The sequence below is a fragment of the Cebidichthys violaceus genome, unplaced genomic scaffold (genome assembly GCF_023349555.1).
Source record: "Cebidichthys violaceus isolate CVI_PGR_0920_01 unplaced genomic scaffold, fCebVio1.0.p SCAF_15, whole genome shotgun sequence".
NCBI lineage: Eukaryota > Metazoa > Chordata > Actinopteri > Perciformes > Stichaeidae > Cebidichthys > Cebidichthys violaceus.
The window spans coordinates 5,803,737-5,820,361 of record NW_027176318.1 but is presented as its reverse complement, the minus strand read 5'-3'; the positions used below and the strand labels follow the sequence as shown (position 1 = coordinate 5,820,361).

General features: G+C 41.5%; 1 protein-coding gene and 1 long non-coding RNA gene across 2 annotated transcripts in view; one reads left to right on the top strand and one right to left on the bottom strand.

Annotated features, from left to right (window-relative positions):
* The window catches only part of LOC137871738 (protein MFI-like), an 85,904-nt gene extending 85,458 nt beyond the window's left edge, over positions 1 to 446 (bottom strand). The window contains exon 1 of the mRNA XM_068709668.1: positions 68 to 446. Coding sequence (XP_068565769.1) covers positions 68 to 119 — 52 coding nt within the window. The 5' untranslated portion in view covers positions 120 to 446. The remainder of the gene's footprint in view (positions 1 to 67) is intronic.
* A 2,188-nt stretch (positions 447 to 2,634) lies between these two features.
* LOC137871737 (uncharacterized) lies at positions 2,635 to 16,236 on the top strand. The gene is made up of 5 exons (XR_011102837.1): positions 2,635 to 3,219; positions 7,711 to 7,829; positions 8,002 to 8,188; positions 10,419 to 10,464; positions 11,135 to 16,236. It is a non-coding gene; the product is annotated as an uncharacterized lncRNA (long non-coding RNA).
* Positions 16,237 to 16,625: the final 389 nt, after the last annotated feature.

The following is a 16,625-nucleotide window of genomic DNA, read 5'->3' as shown; positions in this document are numbered from 1 at the left end:
CAGTCATTATAATGTAATGAAATCTACAAATAAAGAAACAACAAAAGAAAGCATCAATCATACTCACCCAAAATCCCGACGACAAAAAGTTTCAGTACTGTGAACTCATTTGTATCCATCACTGCGGGAATCCAGTCGGACTTTGATATTGAAACCTCAACTGCAGCTCCGTGGTAACGTGCGTTTGAAGCGAACCATTATTAAGATCATCCCGAATGTGCAAGTCCGAGCTCCGTCATGCTCTCGTGAGCCAAGGTGAATTATTGAAAGATTCGGAGCGGGGTGGGGGGGTGCAAGCCGGACCAAAAAAACCAACCACCAACAACAACAGAAATCTGATCCAAGAGCGTGATTTCTGATGTGTGATGATCGCGACCACTTCTGTCTGCAGTCAGGAGTCCGAGCTCAGGACCACTCAACACTGTCCTACATCCTCTGTGGGAGGAGAGGGGGGAGGAGGATGGTAGGGTTCCTCCGAAGCACTACTGGATTATGTTTACCGAGTAACTGAGAGTGAACCCTTTCATCCTCAGCATGAATTGGAGACATTTCAATGTGATAGAAACCATAGTGGATAAACCTGTAACAGCGGGAAAAAGCGTTTCCTCTGTCTTTTTTTTCTTATTGTATAGACATCTGAACACATGCATACACAACTAAAATGAATAAATAGTCAATTACAAACAGTAAGTCCTATAATGATTTGACTCTAAATTACAATGCAATAAAACAATACCATGTATCATTATTATTATATCACTGTTATATAATTATGATCTATGATCACCTAGATTAAAATGAATCCGTCAAATTGAATCGACGAACTGCTGTTGGTTAGAGTTTTTTTTTTCTGTGAGACAACACTGACCTCGTCTGGTCTATTTTTAAATTGCACCTCAGACCACAGAAACTCAGTCTGACCAGATTAAGCCTTCATAAACATCAATGCAACAGCTCAGATCATTTTAATCCTCATTAAATTAAAATGATCGTGGGCTTCTTTTTAACATCCTTAATTGTATCAATTTATCTTTTCAATTTTTAGCCTGAAAAAAACCCAACTTCATTATTAAAGGATTGGTTCACTATTTTTCAAGAGTCTTAAAACGTGTAAATTCCTCACGCTCATACTGGACATAAAGAGATCCCCTCCTAATGTTAAAGCCCCCAACGTAAGTGGTGGGAGACACAATACAAAGTCCTCATTCTGCACAGAAATGTATCCCAAAGTGTATCTGTAGTTGATATGAGGCTTCAGCAGTTAGTGTTAGACAAGTCAAGTAGGAATCTTCCAAAGTTACAGTCTTTTCAGTGCAGAATTCCATCTTTGTGTCACAATCCCTCCACTGCAGCTCAACAAGGAAACACTGTTCAGGGAAACGCAACAAGGGAATTCTGTACACAAAAAGTATGTAACTTTGGAAGATACCCATTTGATTAAGACTGTCGAAACCCCATGATAGAGTTAGACGGAGTTGTAAAAAAAATGTATCAGCAAAACTTCTAAACTTCATCCAACTCTAAAATGTTCCTCCATCAGCTCTGATTCCCTCTGACTGCCCTGTTTAGTTATTTGATGTTAAAAACTTGAAACCGGCTTCACCTATGTGTGGTATTGACAACACTTTGATTTTAACACAAACAATGCATCCTTGCAGATGATATCAAGTAGAAAAAGCATTCTTTATGCCAGCAGAAACAGTCAGAACAGGAAGGGGGCACTGTTCCTCGTCTTTGTGTAGAAACAGCATGAAGCCAAAGTTGCAGAGAGTGGCCAAATCCCAATGTCCTCCCTAAACCCTAAACCCTGAAACCTCAAGGACTTAATTGACGTCACCTGGTAAGTGGTTGAGTGTGAGAGGTTGCAAGGGTTCGAAATAGTATAAATATGAATGGGACAGCACTTTGCTGCAACATATCATGTTACCATGAAAACAACAAAAAATAAGATGTATAATTGTGGGTATTTATTTTATAATTTGTACTTCCTGATTTGAACGTCTTCCAGGCTCTTTCCTCACAAGATGAGAGGTAAATTCATATAATCTATTTTAATCTATTTATTGTCAAAACATCTTCGATGACAAAATCAAATATTTGATGAATAAATAAATAAATATCCTCTGATGTCAAGTTTATTTGTTGTTCCATCTTTAACCCTTAACGTTTCTGTGTAAATATAGTAATACAGGCTGAACACACGTGAGCCGTCCTCTCTGTTTACCTTTTTTATTAATGTCTCCATGCCCCCCCGTGTTTAACGTCACGTTGCTATGACTTGTGGGTAATTCCCTTAGGCTAAATCAGCATACCATGCTGACTTAAGGTCCTGGTTCATAAAGGGCTCAAAATGTCTGGGAGAGAGCCCTCAAACACTTGACGATTTGACAGTGGGACGTCCCTAAATCCTCACTTCGCGGGAGCGCGCCTCAAAGTCCGTGAGTCCTTAAGGGGGGACATTGGGATTTGGACAGTTTCTGGCAGGTGATGTAGGGCGTGAGAGTGCACGGGGTTGACGTCTGAAAAATTCATTGTTTACAAAAATCTGAAAGCACCCAAGGCCATATTTCATTTCGTTAGTTTTGAGATTAGGAGCTGGTAACTATGACACTGTGACTTGAGTCGTGTTGTGATTTCTGAATTGGCACGTGCATCTTGTGATTTATAAAGTTTGTATTCAAGGTTTTGCACAAAACAAATCTGCAAAAACAGATAGTCCTAAATGTCTTTATAATGTGGGTAAATACAGTCTTGTAGCCTATTCCTAAAGTGTTTATAAACACTTTGGGAATGTGTAGTTCGTCACAATGAATCTGTATCTCTTTTACAATGCAGAAGCATCAATTAGCTGAAGTGTTCTGATAAGAAAATGACCGAGGGGGGGAATTCTTTTGGAAAGGGACGCGGCCAGTCGTAATTATATGGTCGCACTGGTTCCGCTCACCTGACAATCGGGAGGTGTTGAACTTTCACCTCCACAGTGACACGTTGACATACACGGACTGTCCGCAGGTCAAGTTGCGCTAAATTCCACACGATATGTTTAAGGTGCATCGCCTTGTCCGCCCGAATAGTGAAGGCTTACTGAACCGGTTAAAATAGGATGTCAACAAGTGACGCAGGAGATCTGGCGCTCAGAGTTGGAGGAGGAGAGACAGCAACGCCTCTGTACAGGACAACACGAGAAACCAGCCGAGAAACGCGCACTACAACTGCGAGGTAGGTACAAATCCATTTAAAGGGCATTCTAACAACGAGTTTGTACTGATCCTGTATTAATTGTTCTTCTTATGGACCTGTTGTTTATGTTGCTTCGCACTTTTTATGTCTCCGTTTGCTTTCTGGAGACTTTTTTAGCGGCGACGCGAGTTGTTGCTGTTGAAGGGAGAGAACCGCACGCCGAACTGCGTGCTGTAATATGTGTGTTTAAGTTTACATCGCGTGTCTGCAAAGATACACGTGACCCTTAGTCAAACGAAAACGTCCCACGATTCATGACCACATTTGTTTGTATTCGGCATTGAGCTTTTATATTCATTTAACGTTTTAAATCTGTGTTTGTAAGCTTAAAGGAAGCGGTAATAACTTGTTGAGAGAGTCGAATTAGCACACAAATATGTTTAATTGGTTATGTTGGATAAATACAGGTGTCCTGTCGGTGGAAAGTAGCCAGCAATAATTCGAGCTGAACTTGTGTTCTCCTTGGTTTTGGTTTACGCTATTTGACAGGTTTCTGAATACGGTTTGGTTTTCTAACTCTTGTTTGCGTGACGCGTCTGGGCTCGAGATAACTTTCAGAGATTGAATAAAGGAAATATCCAAGGCGATTCTGAACGTAGGTTTTGGACTGAGTACTGTGGCTATTATGTAAGCCCATCATGTATGAATGATGCGTTTAATACCAAACACTCATACCAGAGCCTGCATTTGTTCTACACCAAACAAAACACTGTGATCCAGAATCATCAAGTTGATGTATTTCAGTTCCATTTTAGTGGCTAAGCAGGCAAGTTCATACATGCACCCCCAGACCTGCAGTTTAACAGAGTTACAGAGATGCACAGTGCAGCTGCCTGTGCATGTTTGGAGCCCTACCCCTACATCCTCCTGCTAATACCCTCTAAACCCACCTACTGTATACCCATCTATAGGCTCCGTAAATAAACAGATCCCCTGGAAATCTGACAAACGATGAAGGTGTGGCAGCAAACAGAACAAGTTTCACTTTGCCCTGGCCTTTTTTGTTGCCGCTCATGTACTGCTAAGTCATTAAGTTCAATTTTAAGAAGACGTTTAGGGTGTAAATCATTTTGCGGCTGTTGGAAAAATTGCACGCATTTGCCAGTGTTGAGTACACACCCACACTGAAGTTCAGGCCGCATCCATTATGTAAGTGTTGGCTGGCAGATATGGGCACACACCCACAGCGAGGCTGACATCAAGTGAAGAATACACCAACATACTTGTATGAGACACACTGGGCATAATGGAGCAGCCTTCCAAAGATAACAATTATGCATTATATCAGTTCACACAGCCTAAATAACATGCACGCTACAGGGCTGCAGCGTTGACTGGAGGTTTGTTTATGTTTCGTCAACACAGGATTAGCATCATTAATGCCATTTAAGCTTTTAACTTGAACTTTTATGCTATAAAATGAATAAAATCCAGACTAAATCATAGTGTCCCCTCACCACAACCGCTTAGGGAAAACTAGTCCTTTTTAAAGTAGGGCTGCAACCATCACAATATTTGATATTTCAGTTATTCTGTCAATTATTTTTCTCCAGTAATCGGTTGACTGCTAAATGCTGTAAAATGGAGGAAAATTGCCAAATTTTGAAGTTCTTTGCTTGATTGACTGATCCTAAACTCAAAGATGGACAGCAATGATATAGAACAGCAGAAACAATCCTCACATTTTAGTATCTGAAGCTAGAGAATGACTAAAACCGTTTATCGATTAACAAAATGTTGTTGTTGTTGTTGTTGATTGATTTCTTAGCCGCTCATCTGTTATTCCCAACTGGTGATACTTGTACTACAGGAGTTTCTGCGGTAGTTCCTGAAAGGGACCTGGAGAACTTAATGAGTAGCACAGCTAAATTGAAAGAAATTATAAAATCATGATCAGGTATTTTAAAACAAATAGTCCTGAAGTGATTATTTCAGCAAAAATGACAAAATTCAATGGTTACAGCTTCTTTAATGTAAACATATTTGCTGGTTTGCTCCGTCTTCTTTTTAGGTTATTGACTGGTGGTCGCACAAATGAAACAATTTGTGTGAGTCAACTTGGGCTTCTCTATTTTATAGACCAAATGATTAATACACTAAATATCTGATGAGAACAGCTCTTAAATGCAAACTTGAAGATATGAAGAAATATATTTATGTTTAGGAGGAAAATATATCAAGTCCCAAGTAGAATTACAAATTCGAGTGACCTTTAGTATATTTGTCACACTAACCGATGACCTTACAGCTACGACAGGCCGACCTGAGTCATTTTTAACACCAACTGTTACAGTTAATATTGTTGTGCAAACAGACAACTCTAAAAGTAATGCTGCAACTGATACATATTCAATATTGATTAGCCTGCTGATTGTTTTCTCAATCAGGGGATTTGTCTTTTGTTTTTTTACAATTTTAGGAAATAATTCAATTTCCACAGAGCCTAAGTTGACATTTGAATAGTTTGTTTTATTTGTTTTGGATTAATGTCTTTTATGTATTCACACCTGCAGCCACTAACCGACCACAGACGATGTGCTTTCTCTGGCTGAAATGCTGTTAGGACTATGACAATCACTCGACGAGTTGATTTAATCATTCAAAAGAAAAATAATCATCAACAATTTTGATGTTCGATTAATCGTTTTTTCGAGAAAAAAAGCTTCCTAAAAACATAAGTTTGCTGCTCTTATACCCTAACTAAATGAACATATTTGTGTTTTATACTTTTGTTGGACAAAACGAGCTAATTGAAGACCTCGACTGATGGGCTCTAGAGAATTGTGATGGGCATTTCTTACAGTTTTCTGACTTTCTTAAGGACTGAACCATTAATCTTAAACTTCAGACTTCTGTACCTTTTTGAGCTCAGGTAGACAAAACGAGAGGGAATCATCACCCATCAACACTTCCTGCTTCAACTATCAAAACACGGTTATCTACAGGTTTACAAGCACTGATATTCGTGTGATGTTGTTCTTCTGCTGCCTCGGGGAGACGTAGGGTTAAAACAACTCTGTACCATCCACATGGAAGGCATGTCGGCCTTGGCACTGAAGTAGCTGTTGGGGATCCTCCCTCTCTCCCTTTATTAGTTCCTGCTTTTCTCTCATGTCATGTCATGTCAGGCTTTTGCATTAGCCAAACAGAGATTAAGCTCTAATGAGGTTCTTCAGGTCACCCCTGAAGGCAAGGTGGATAGGGAGAGGCCGAGATGCTCCTTGTTATTTAAGAAAGAAACCTAAATGCTTCACTTTGTGATCACACGAAGCACCACAGGCTACCTTTTTTTTTTTATACAGTAAACTGCTCACTCAGATCAAAAAGAGTGAAAGGGATCCTGGAATGTACTGTGGCAGACGATTGCTGTCATTTCATTTATGTTCATTGGCCAAAGGTCTGAGTGACGTACATATCTCTTTAGATAAGCGCTTCATCTTTGTTCTGCTGTCATCGTCGTGCTCAGCACTTGGCAGAGTAGCGTGGGTCAGGTGGGGTTGCAGCGGTAAATGTGCATGTGCATGTTTTAGTGACTGTGCGAGTGGGAGTGTTAGCTCTGGTTTTAAGAGAAAGTGTGGAGTGAGCAGAGCGGAATCGTTATATAACTGCTGCTTATCAGTCCAGCGCTGTAGAACAGGATAAGATGAGGGAAGCACGGCTGTTTGATTTCCCTTCAATTAACCTTTGGCACTTATTTAAATTGTCTATAACATTGTGCTCGAGCAATATATATAATATAATATTAATAAATATAGATATAATTTTTTTTTGTTGTATACAAAATGGTGTTTTAAAATATTCAGCATATTAAAAATAATAGTTGCATCCATACTTAGGGCCTGGAAGGCCACCCATTTGATGCTGGGCAAGAAATTGAATGTTTACAATTTAAGCTTAACTGTTTGTGCAATTATGGGTTTTACCTTGTAGCTACAGAGCACATGCACTGAGCAGCTTAGTTCACACTCTGTGTCGACCATATCCAGCTTGAATTTACCCACTGTTGAATTGCCATTCAGCAAGGCACTTATGCCCGGACCACAGTGCCTACGTGAACCTCTTGCTTTTTATTTTTCAGCCCTCATGTTTACAGGCTAGAGCGCGGCTCAGGTGCGGCTCAGCTGCTTGCCAGCGGTGTCTTTTCTAGAGATTTATGGTCTCACCTATTTTTCCCCTTGTGTAGCACACGGCTCACAGCGAAAATAGACGGTTACAATGATCGTTTGAGAGTATTTTGACATTGTATTGCGTATTTGCTGGACAGCGTTATGGAAAATGCACTGACTCGCACGGTTTCATAAATTAATAGACACATTTCTTCTGTCTAAAATAAATTTAATGACATTCTGGCTATCGGGAAAGGCAAACTCTATGTAGAAGAAGGGCGGCTAGCAGCAGCAGGAATGCAATGAAAATCTTAATTGATTAGAATGAACTTCCTCATCTTCTGTTTATTTTTTTATTTTTTAGAAAACAGCAGAATGAAAAGATCAGTGAAAGCTTCAAGCAGGAGAATCATGATTATGAAGAAACTCCATCTGGAAAGCAGTGTCACCCATCAGCCATCAGACAGGAAGAAACACACAAAGGTGAGATGAATACACACACACACACACACACACACACACACACACACACACATCAGACAAATGCACAACACTTGTTATACAAGGAGTATTTCTGTACGCTTCGGTATTCTTTTCAATCTTTGAATTTACAGCAATGACCAAAACATAATCCCCTATACTGAATCTATTGCAGCACTAATATTAAGGACAGAGAAACTAAGACAGGAAGAGGCTGCTCATTGTGTTGAGTCAAAGGCCCAGAACCAGAAGCCCACTGGACCCAGAATCACCTCCTGCCTCCTCATCAGACTCTCCAGAAATCTAGGCCTTGACAAGCCAGAGCTAAGACTCCAGAAGAATTTAGACCCCTGTTTGCACAGGTAAGCAAGCAAGGAAAGGAATACATTATTTCCTGAGCCAAGTATTAATGAAATTCAGTGTTTTTATTAACTGCTTGCTATCTTAAATGAGTCTTGCCTTTTCCTTAAACTTTCCCAACAGTGGGGTGTTGGCATTTAGCTGAACAGACCACCGTCTGTGCTCAGAGTCACTGAAATCACACGGCCTCTCTAACATTTAGTCAAACAGTAACTGAACCACTGAACCCTGTCTGTGCACTCAAGAATGTGACACACTATCTGGAAGGGCCTGCTCCTTTGTATAAACAAGGAACTGCACCCGATTGTGTGACCACGAAGATTGGGTTGAACATTTTGTGATTTATTTTGTTTGTTTGTCTCTCCATGAGTGAACAGCATGACCATATTTGTTAGTATGGTAACGTCACACTACGTGTCCCGGTATCCAGTCTAGGAAGATTAAAAAGCACTTACCGCCCTTTCAGGAAGCCTGACTTTACCTTTTTAACCTACTTTCTCATTAATCATCTACCAGTGGGATTTTTTTTCTTTTCTTTTTTTGCACCACAGTACTTCCTCAAGGCAACAGTACAAGACAATTGGAGGTCATTTTAGGTTAGGCTTCTCTCCTGAGGGAAAGATTATTTCACTTTTTCTTTAGATATAATCTGATATGACTTTAATTGCCTTTGACATTGTGTCTGGTGGAGAAGGTTTGTATGTGCATGTGCTGCACATTTTCCCGTGAGCATATTTGCATGCCTATATGTGATGCAGTGTGTGCACAAAACCCTTATCAATAGAGGTCATTGATTAAACTGGCTTTATTGGTTTAATGTCTGCATGCCGCTTGCAGTCATTTCATGCCTTCCAACATGACCATATATAGACAGTTTGCACAGAGTGTGTGTGTGTGTGTGTGTGTGTGTGTGTGTGTGTGTGTGTGTGTGTGAGAACAGTACGCCCATATGTGATCCATGCGCTATCATATTCAACACACAAATACCTTGTAAGTGCGCTCATAAATGCTTATGAGGTGTGACTTCAGTGCACATGCTGTGAGAAAATTGTTAAGTAAACTGACAAGGAAAAAGGGACAGGAGAGGAATGCTGACCGTCCTGTTCATTAGCATTGTTGGGGCAATTGTGAGACATCCATTCCCTCAACTGTTTGTCACAAAAACAGTAGACAGCACAGTATGGCTGGTATGTTGTTAGCTTTTACTGTTAATTATATCAGCAATCAAATTATCAGACTCGTAATGTTTTTAGCTGGTTGGTCCTAAAGCCAATGAAGTCTTGCTGTGTCAAGCCTAATTTAACAATCAAGATTCCTCAACTATCTCATTATGAAATATTGAACAATACACATCTAAAGCCAAGATGTTACACAGGCATTTCCTGTAAACATGTAGAACAATGCAACTTACATGATGAGTGAAAGCAAAACTTGTCATCTAGTTGATTAACAGATAGGGAATTTTTATTTCTTACTGCCTTAATTTTTGATGTGAATAACACATCCAGTAAAAACAATAATAAAGCACGCTACTGGAAGCATGTGTCCTGCTGCCTTCTGATGCTGCAAGGATTTAATGAACTGAAGGAGCTTTTATAGTAGCCTACAAAGCAGCCATCACCCAGATTCATTCATAGATCGATGAAGACGGCTGTTGTCCCACACATTTTTCTGCTTCGACCACAGTGTTTAATTTAAATAAATGATTAATATTTTAAGCATGAATCGGTTATTGCAGCACGTTTGCAGCAAGTATTTAGTAGCACTGATTAAATGTCTCTTTATTTGAGACCAATCTCAAAATAACATTCTAGGAACCTCTACCTTGGGTGTGTGCTCCATTTTTGTGGTTTTCTTCTGAAATGACCCAGAAGTAAAAAACTATTTATTTTATTTTTTTTCACGTCCCTTCCCAGGCTCCGTAATATTAAACCGGAGAGCAGATGGTTTAACTAGAACTACTAAGTAGGTGTCTATTATAAAGAATTACACCCTGCAGCCAATCAGACTTTAGTGTTCTCCCAAACCAAGGTAGAAATATTTAATAACAAAAATTCCACAGCAACCATATTCATCATATCATAGATTAAAGAAAACAGTCTTCATATAGAGAGTAACTGTAACATTTTTTGCATACTGTATACTATTTACAATCTGCAGTTAAGTACCTGGTGGAATCCTAATTATTATGCCTAATTGTTTTCGTGTCTTCCCTCTCTTATGTTCTGCCAGTTTAACTGAAACACAGCAGGTTGAGACTGGGAACAGCAGCTGTCAGGTAAGAATTTGCTGAAATCATAGAACACCATCTAAAAACAACTGTTAAACATATTCCCAACCAATCAATACTTACAGTACCCAAGACGACACGTTTTTTGAAATCCAAATAAAGTAATTATCTGTGTAAACGTCACAACATAAGTGAAATTGCGTGTTCTTGAAAACATCAGAATGATTATCATTTTAGGCGTTAGAAAGGACAGGGTGTGTGTGCTTTTGTGTGCGTGTGTCTTTGGAAATCTGTCTTTCAAAATAACCTGTTTGTCAAGGCCTGAATCTCTGAAATAGCTACACCATGGGAAAATAAGCTTCAACAAAGCTCTGGCCTCTGCCAGCACACAATATACAATTCAGATAGCAGGCCACTGTTGCATACTTACTGTAAAAAGAAAGCATTTTACTTCAGCATGCAAGTAATTTGCATTCATATGATATGAAGTTGGCATATGAAAAATGTTAGGCTTTAATGATACCACTATACAAAGCTGATCTGTGGTAACAATGCAAACTTCTAGTGTAAGATATTGTGTGGTCATATAAATTGTTAGATATCAAAATTAATTTAAAAACATTAACATATACAGATATAGATATCCAGATGTTTGCATGAATAAATAAATCAGGATGCAATATATGGTCACTTGCATTCATTATTTTTCTCTTGACAGGTTAAGGGACAAACGTCCCCACCACACACCTCTATAAAGAAAGCCGGTGACTCTACATTATCTGAAAGGATACCATTTCCAGCCAAGAAGAAAGAAGAGGTTATCTCTGTTGTTTGCAATGAACCAGAGATTGCGAGGGACTTGAGTATAACTCGTAGTTTCTCAAATGGGGAGCCACAACCAACGAGTGATCCTAGATCAGTTGAGTTAGAAGACGATATAAAAGACCATACAGGGCTTGAGAAACATACTGATCTTGTGGAACTGTCAAACCCTACTAGAGCCATGTTGTCTTCCACTGTGGTATCAGTTGTTGCTCCTCACTGGAATGGCCGGCTAAGGCGACCCAAAAGACCTGAGGTAACAGGCAATTTTGAAGCCCAGGCGAGTTTACAAGATGTGACAAACACTGCGGCAAACCGTGGCCGTGAACGCTTTCAGGAGACTGTAGACAGGTCATTGACAGATGGATCGCAAGCCCAATTAAGAGTGCCATTTCTGGGTACCAGGAGGAATACAGTGGGCTGGTCAACAAAGAGTGGGCCTGCAAGCTTGAACTATGAATCTAAGAGGAAAATGATTCAGACTGTCTCTTTGGATGTAGACTCTGGAAGGATGGACAATAAAGAAATGTATGCAGGCGCTGTAAGCCCTGTACCCACAGCTGTGTCTCCCCTCTCCCTTGAACCAAATGAACAAAGGAGGAATCCACACACTGGTCATCAAGGAGGATTGTCATCTTTAAGCTCGAAGCCAACAACCAGCAGTATGCTTCTGTCTTTAAGAAGATGTAACTCAAATGGCAGGAACACTAATGCTGCCTCCAATACCCCTGAGATAAATCCTTTGCCTCTAAGCAGTTCGCCTTGTGATCAAGATAGAAAATTATTCACAACACACCTTTCTCAAACCTTTCTCAATAATGATAGACAAGAGAGGTCAAAGCCTCTCCTCTCTCCATCGTCCATTTCTTATAGGACAACTGAAACTGGGATGATATTTTCCCCAACATCCTCCAACCAAAGAGAAAGGAACACATTTGAAACGCGCTTCTTTTCAGCTTCTCCCACAAGCAAAGACACAGAAGACACACCCTCTTCCCAACAAGCTCAAACAATGACTAGGACCCAGCCCAGTCTTTCATGTTTCAAACATGCATTTCCAATTAGAGAGCCAACAGAGAGGCAAGAAAACTGCAAGGGGTCAGACAAAAGTACAAATGTATTCTCGGAGGGCTCTGCCTCTTCACCAAGACATTCCCCATATGAACGGTCTTCCCTCCTAAATACCCATTCTCTCCCTAGAAGGAGCACCCTGACATCTACTTCCTGGTGGAAACAAGTTACCCAGGAAGGTGCTTCCCCTCTAACCCTCAATGATACAATGAACATCAAAGAAAAATCAAACACACCCTTGGTTCCACCCTGCAGTGATACTAGAGACTTGGCTTCTCCAAGTCAAACTGACAACAGAAGATTTAGTAGTCAAATTCCCAATAACAGAGACAACAATAACACAACAGAGTCAGTTCGCAACGGTAATATGAACCGTCTTATGAAAAAACAGGGAGGAGCTGACAACGTCAAACAAAGAATAGCTGAGACTTCACCTGACCACGGATCAGACAGGCTTGTCAAACAGCAATATGGCTTTAATTTGAACAACAGAGAACCACAAAAGCCTCATAGTTTGCCTGATGCTTTGTCTAGTTCTAAAATTAGCAGAGCTACAGAGCAAACAACGCCGAGTCATCCTCCTAAAGACCTCAGCAGGCATGATGTAAATACTAGTTCATTTACAGCAAACGTAACTGAATTACCACCTACTTTGCTAAATCCCAAGAGCTCAAAAACACCCACTGAGAGCAGCAGCAGCAGCAGCAGGTACAATAATAATCATTGCACATCCAAAACCAACAGCACCCCCGCATCTTCACACAACAACGACTCTCAAAAGTTTCCCAAAGCACTTCCAAACACTAATACTACTTCCTCCATCCACTCTCATCCAGTTGCTTCACAGACCAATATTTGTGCTTCACCATACACTGGCCATGCCACACCTCTTGGCTTTGAAAGAAGCTTTGCTTCTGTTAACAAGCCTTTCCACCCTAAAACTGTATCTAGTCTGAGTCCCACAGTCAATGTTTTCTCTAAAACAAGCTACAGTCCAGTATCCACTGCTTCCACCAGCTATTCTTTTGCCACTGGCAGCCATCCTGTAGCCATAACTGCTCCCAGCACGTCCCTCCTTACTCCTCCTGTAACTCCTGCTATTGCATCTTCTCCCACCACTATCACTGTTCCCTCTCTCTTAACCCCACCTGCCACCCCTAACATTATTAGCTCCAACGACTCTGTCACTTCCAGTCTTAAGGAGGGTAGGACATTCTCAAACAGCCCAGAAAGCGACCCAAACAAACTGCGCCGTGTAGAGGGAAAGAGAGTGAGACGAGTAACATGGGAGGACTCAGTGGATCTGAAGCATTCTGAGCCTGTGACAGTTGAGAAGGCAGAGCCATTTCAAGTCCCAACGAGCTCCAGCTCCCCGCAAAGCTGCAGAGTTCCATCCATCTTTTCCTTTCACAAAACAAGCAGTCCAATCACAAACGCATCTCGTCTTTGCTCTCCTTGCCAAGAAACCACCAGCATACAGGTGGTGAAAGGAGGGAAGTATCGATCCTTGTCATCTGACTCTGCTGATTTATCATCCAGAAACCAAGAGAGGTCTAAGCAAAGACCGACTGACACTATGATCCTTGACCAGGGAAGAAGGGGCGTAACCACACCCAGAGAGGAGAGGACACTCTCGGTGGAGTCTGGCACACTTCAGTGCCGTTCTTCTGCTCCTCTCTCCCTCCCTCCTGACTTTTCAAGTGGTTATAAGCTTCGCTATAGCTCCCCACCTTACTCTACTCTCATGTCTACCAGGTCAACACAGGGAGAAACTAAGACTATACTACCCAGATCACCCCTCTTCCAACAGTCTCAGTCAAATTATACCCCACATCTTTCTATGTGTACTGATTCAGTTGCAGCCATGCCCACATTCAAACCCCCTCTGTCACCTATCAGCCTACCCCAGCCTCTACCTTTGCCTTTCCAAGTCAAAACCGCCACAAAAGGTGGGGTTTCAGAAACTGATCCAGTCAACAATAATCACAGCAAGAGCAACAGCCAAGGTTGCAAGACTGGTCCGATATTACTTGTCGACAACAGACTTCATGAGGCACATAGCTCCTCCTCAACATGTGTAACTGAGACATTAGTTTACAGTGTTAAATCTAAAGTAGATACAGCTACAACTGCCCCAAAGAAGACCACACCTAAACCTTTGCAACATACCGCAAACACACAGGCTTCTATGGAGACCAAGTCAAGTCAACAGTCACACAGAATGCAAAGTAAGGAAGCTGCAAGAGAACCACATAGTCATTCAGATCAGAGCTCCAGTGGTAGCAGTTCAAGCTCTAATGGAAGAATGAAGGAGAATGTACTGGGTAAAAGCAGATTTTTTTCAGTGGAGAGCAACAATGAACAAAGTCCAAAGAGAAGCCGGTTTGCGCTGAAGAAAAGTGTCAGCACACCAAACTCCAGTTTGTCAAGATCACAGTCCGAAAAGGCCAGCAAGACTAATAACAAAATGGACCAGGTCTTTAACAGACTGAGACAAACATTCAGCACCAGACGGTCTGATGATGATATGTTGTTTCCATGGAAATGGAAGCGAGCCTCTCAAACACCTCCTGTTAGTGGATCAAGTGACGTCGCTGATATCACTGTTGAGAATACCCAAAAGCTAGTGCAGCAAGAGCAGGAGGAAGGGATGTTGCTTAAGGACAATGAGAAGGGAACAGATGCTACCAATAGACGGACAACAAAAAACAGATACACTGTCATACCACCCTCAGCTGCTGGGAGTACAATGGCAGGAGATGAGCTTGACATTTGGTCAGACAAATCAACTCCGGAAACTGACCGAGACGAGCAAACTGCTTGTGCAGAACACATGGAAAGTCAAAACCAACCTCATTTGACAATAACCAGCCCAACAACGCACCAATTAGACTTATACGAAGACAACGGGACAGATTATAAACCAACAAACCAGTTCCTTTATTGTAGAGATCTCAGTCCTTGTAGGAGCCCTAACACCTCTGCTGATTATCCCACTCAGTTCAGGAAGTCCACACCCAGTCCCAGGAGCCCCTTCTCCCCCTTCTCCTCTCTTTCCCCTGTCTCCCAATATTCCTCAATGGATGTTACAGACGACAGTGTCTTCTATAGCCCAAAGCTACAGCGTCACAGAGAATCCCTCTCACCATGTGAGCCGGGAGAGGGAATCCGCCTGGGGGGTTCAAGAAGAAGCCGGGCATCCACTGGTCCTCCAAGTGCAGGTCCAGGACAGGACAAGGAACGCTTGGCATCCTCCTATGCAGACTTAAAGTATGGCATTGAGCCTGGGAGGTCGTTTTCTGTGAGTTCGGTACTGTCCAGTCGCCCATCAGGGCCTGGGCGCATCTCCACTGGATCCAGGTTCATGAGTGTGGGTGACCTCTCTGACTCTGCATTAGCATGTGGAGACACTGGCAAGGACTTGGATCAGTGGTCTATTACTCCTGATTGGACCACAGAATATGATTGCCAGCCCAGTAAGGACTGTCAACTGTCGTATTTCCTCAGCGACCCTGGTAAAATGAGATCCAGATCTCTTCCTCGATCACTGACTAGGCGCTTAGCAAATTGGAGCTCAGAAGTCTTTCCTTCTCCACCTGTAACAACTACAACTTCAAAGTTAGCCTGTCACTTTGCCTGGGATAAAGAAGCTCCTCCAACCCCTCCTCCAACCCCTCCCCGGTCACCAGCGTCCAGACGCATGTCAAAACCTCCCAGCCTTTCCTCCCCCACCTTCCCCAGTTCATCAGGAGCATCACAGCAAGTGGACAACCTGTCCCCCAGAGGGCTGTTGCCCTCCAGAGGTTATGTATCCAGCCTTAGTACCTTTGAGGAGTCTTCAGACAGCAGCTCAGACACAACAACAGATGATGAATATTACTTAGAAATAGGTGAAGACAAAGAAAAAGAGACAGAATTGTGAAGGCAGAACAATTGTTTTAAATCCTCCTTTCTGTCAAGTCTCTTGAACTTCATTATGTACAAGAAGAAAGATGGGCTAACATGTATCATATTCTGTAAAGAGACCTACTCTGCTTGTCTCCTGTTTTTTGCCTGCGTGATTTGGTTTCAAAAGTGGTGGTGGTCAAAAAGACATTAAATGAGCAAGCATGATATTGTCAGTAAAGTTTTAAAGGTAATAATGTATGTATGTATGTACAGTATACTGTATATAACTGCAGAACTGCAATCTGCAGTGTTTAGCATGTATAGTTTTGACGATTGCATGGCATCAGTGAGGGATATACATCTGTGTAGTACTACTACTATTACTACTACTACTACTACTACTACTACAGTACTACTGTGTAAACTTG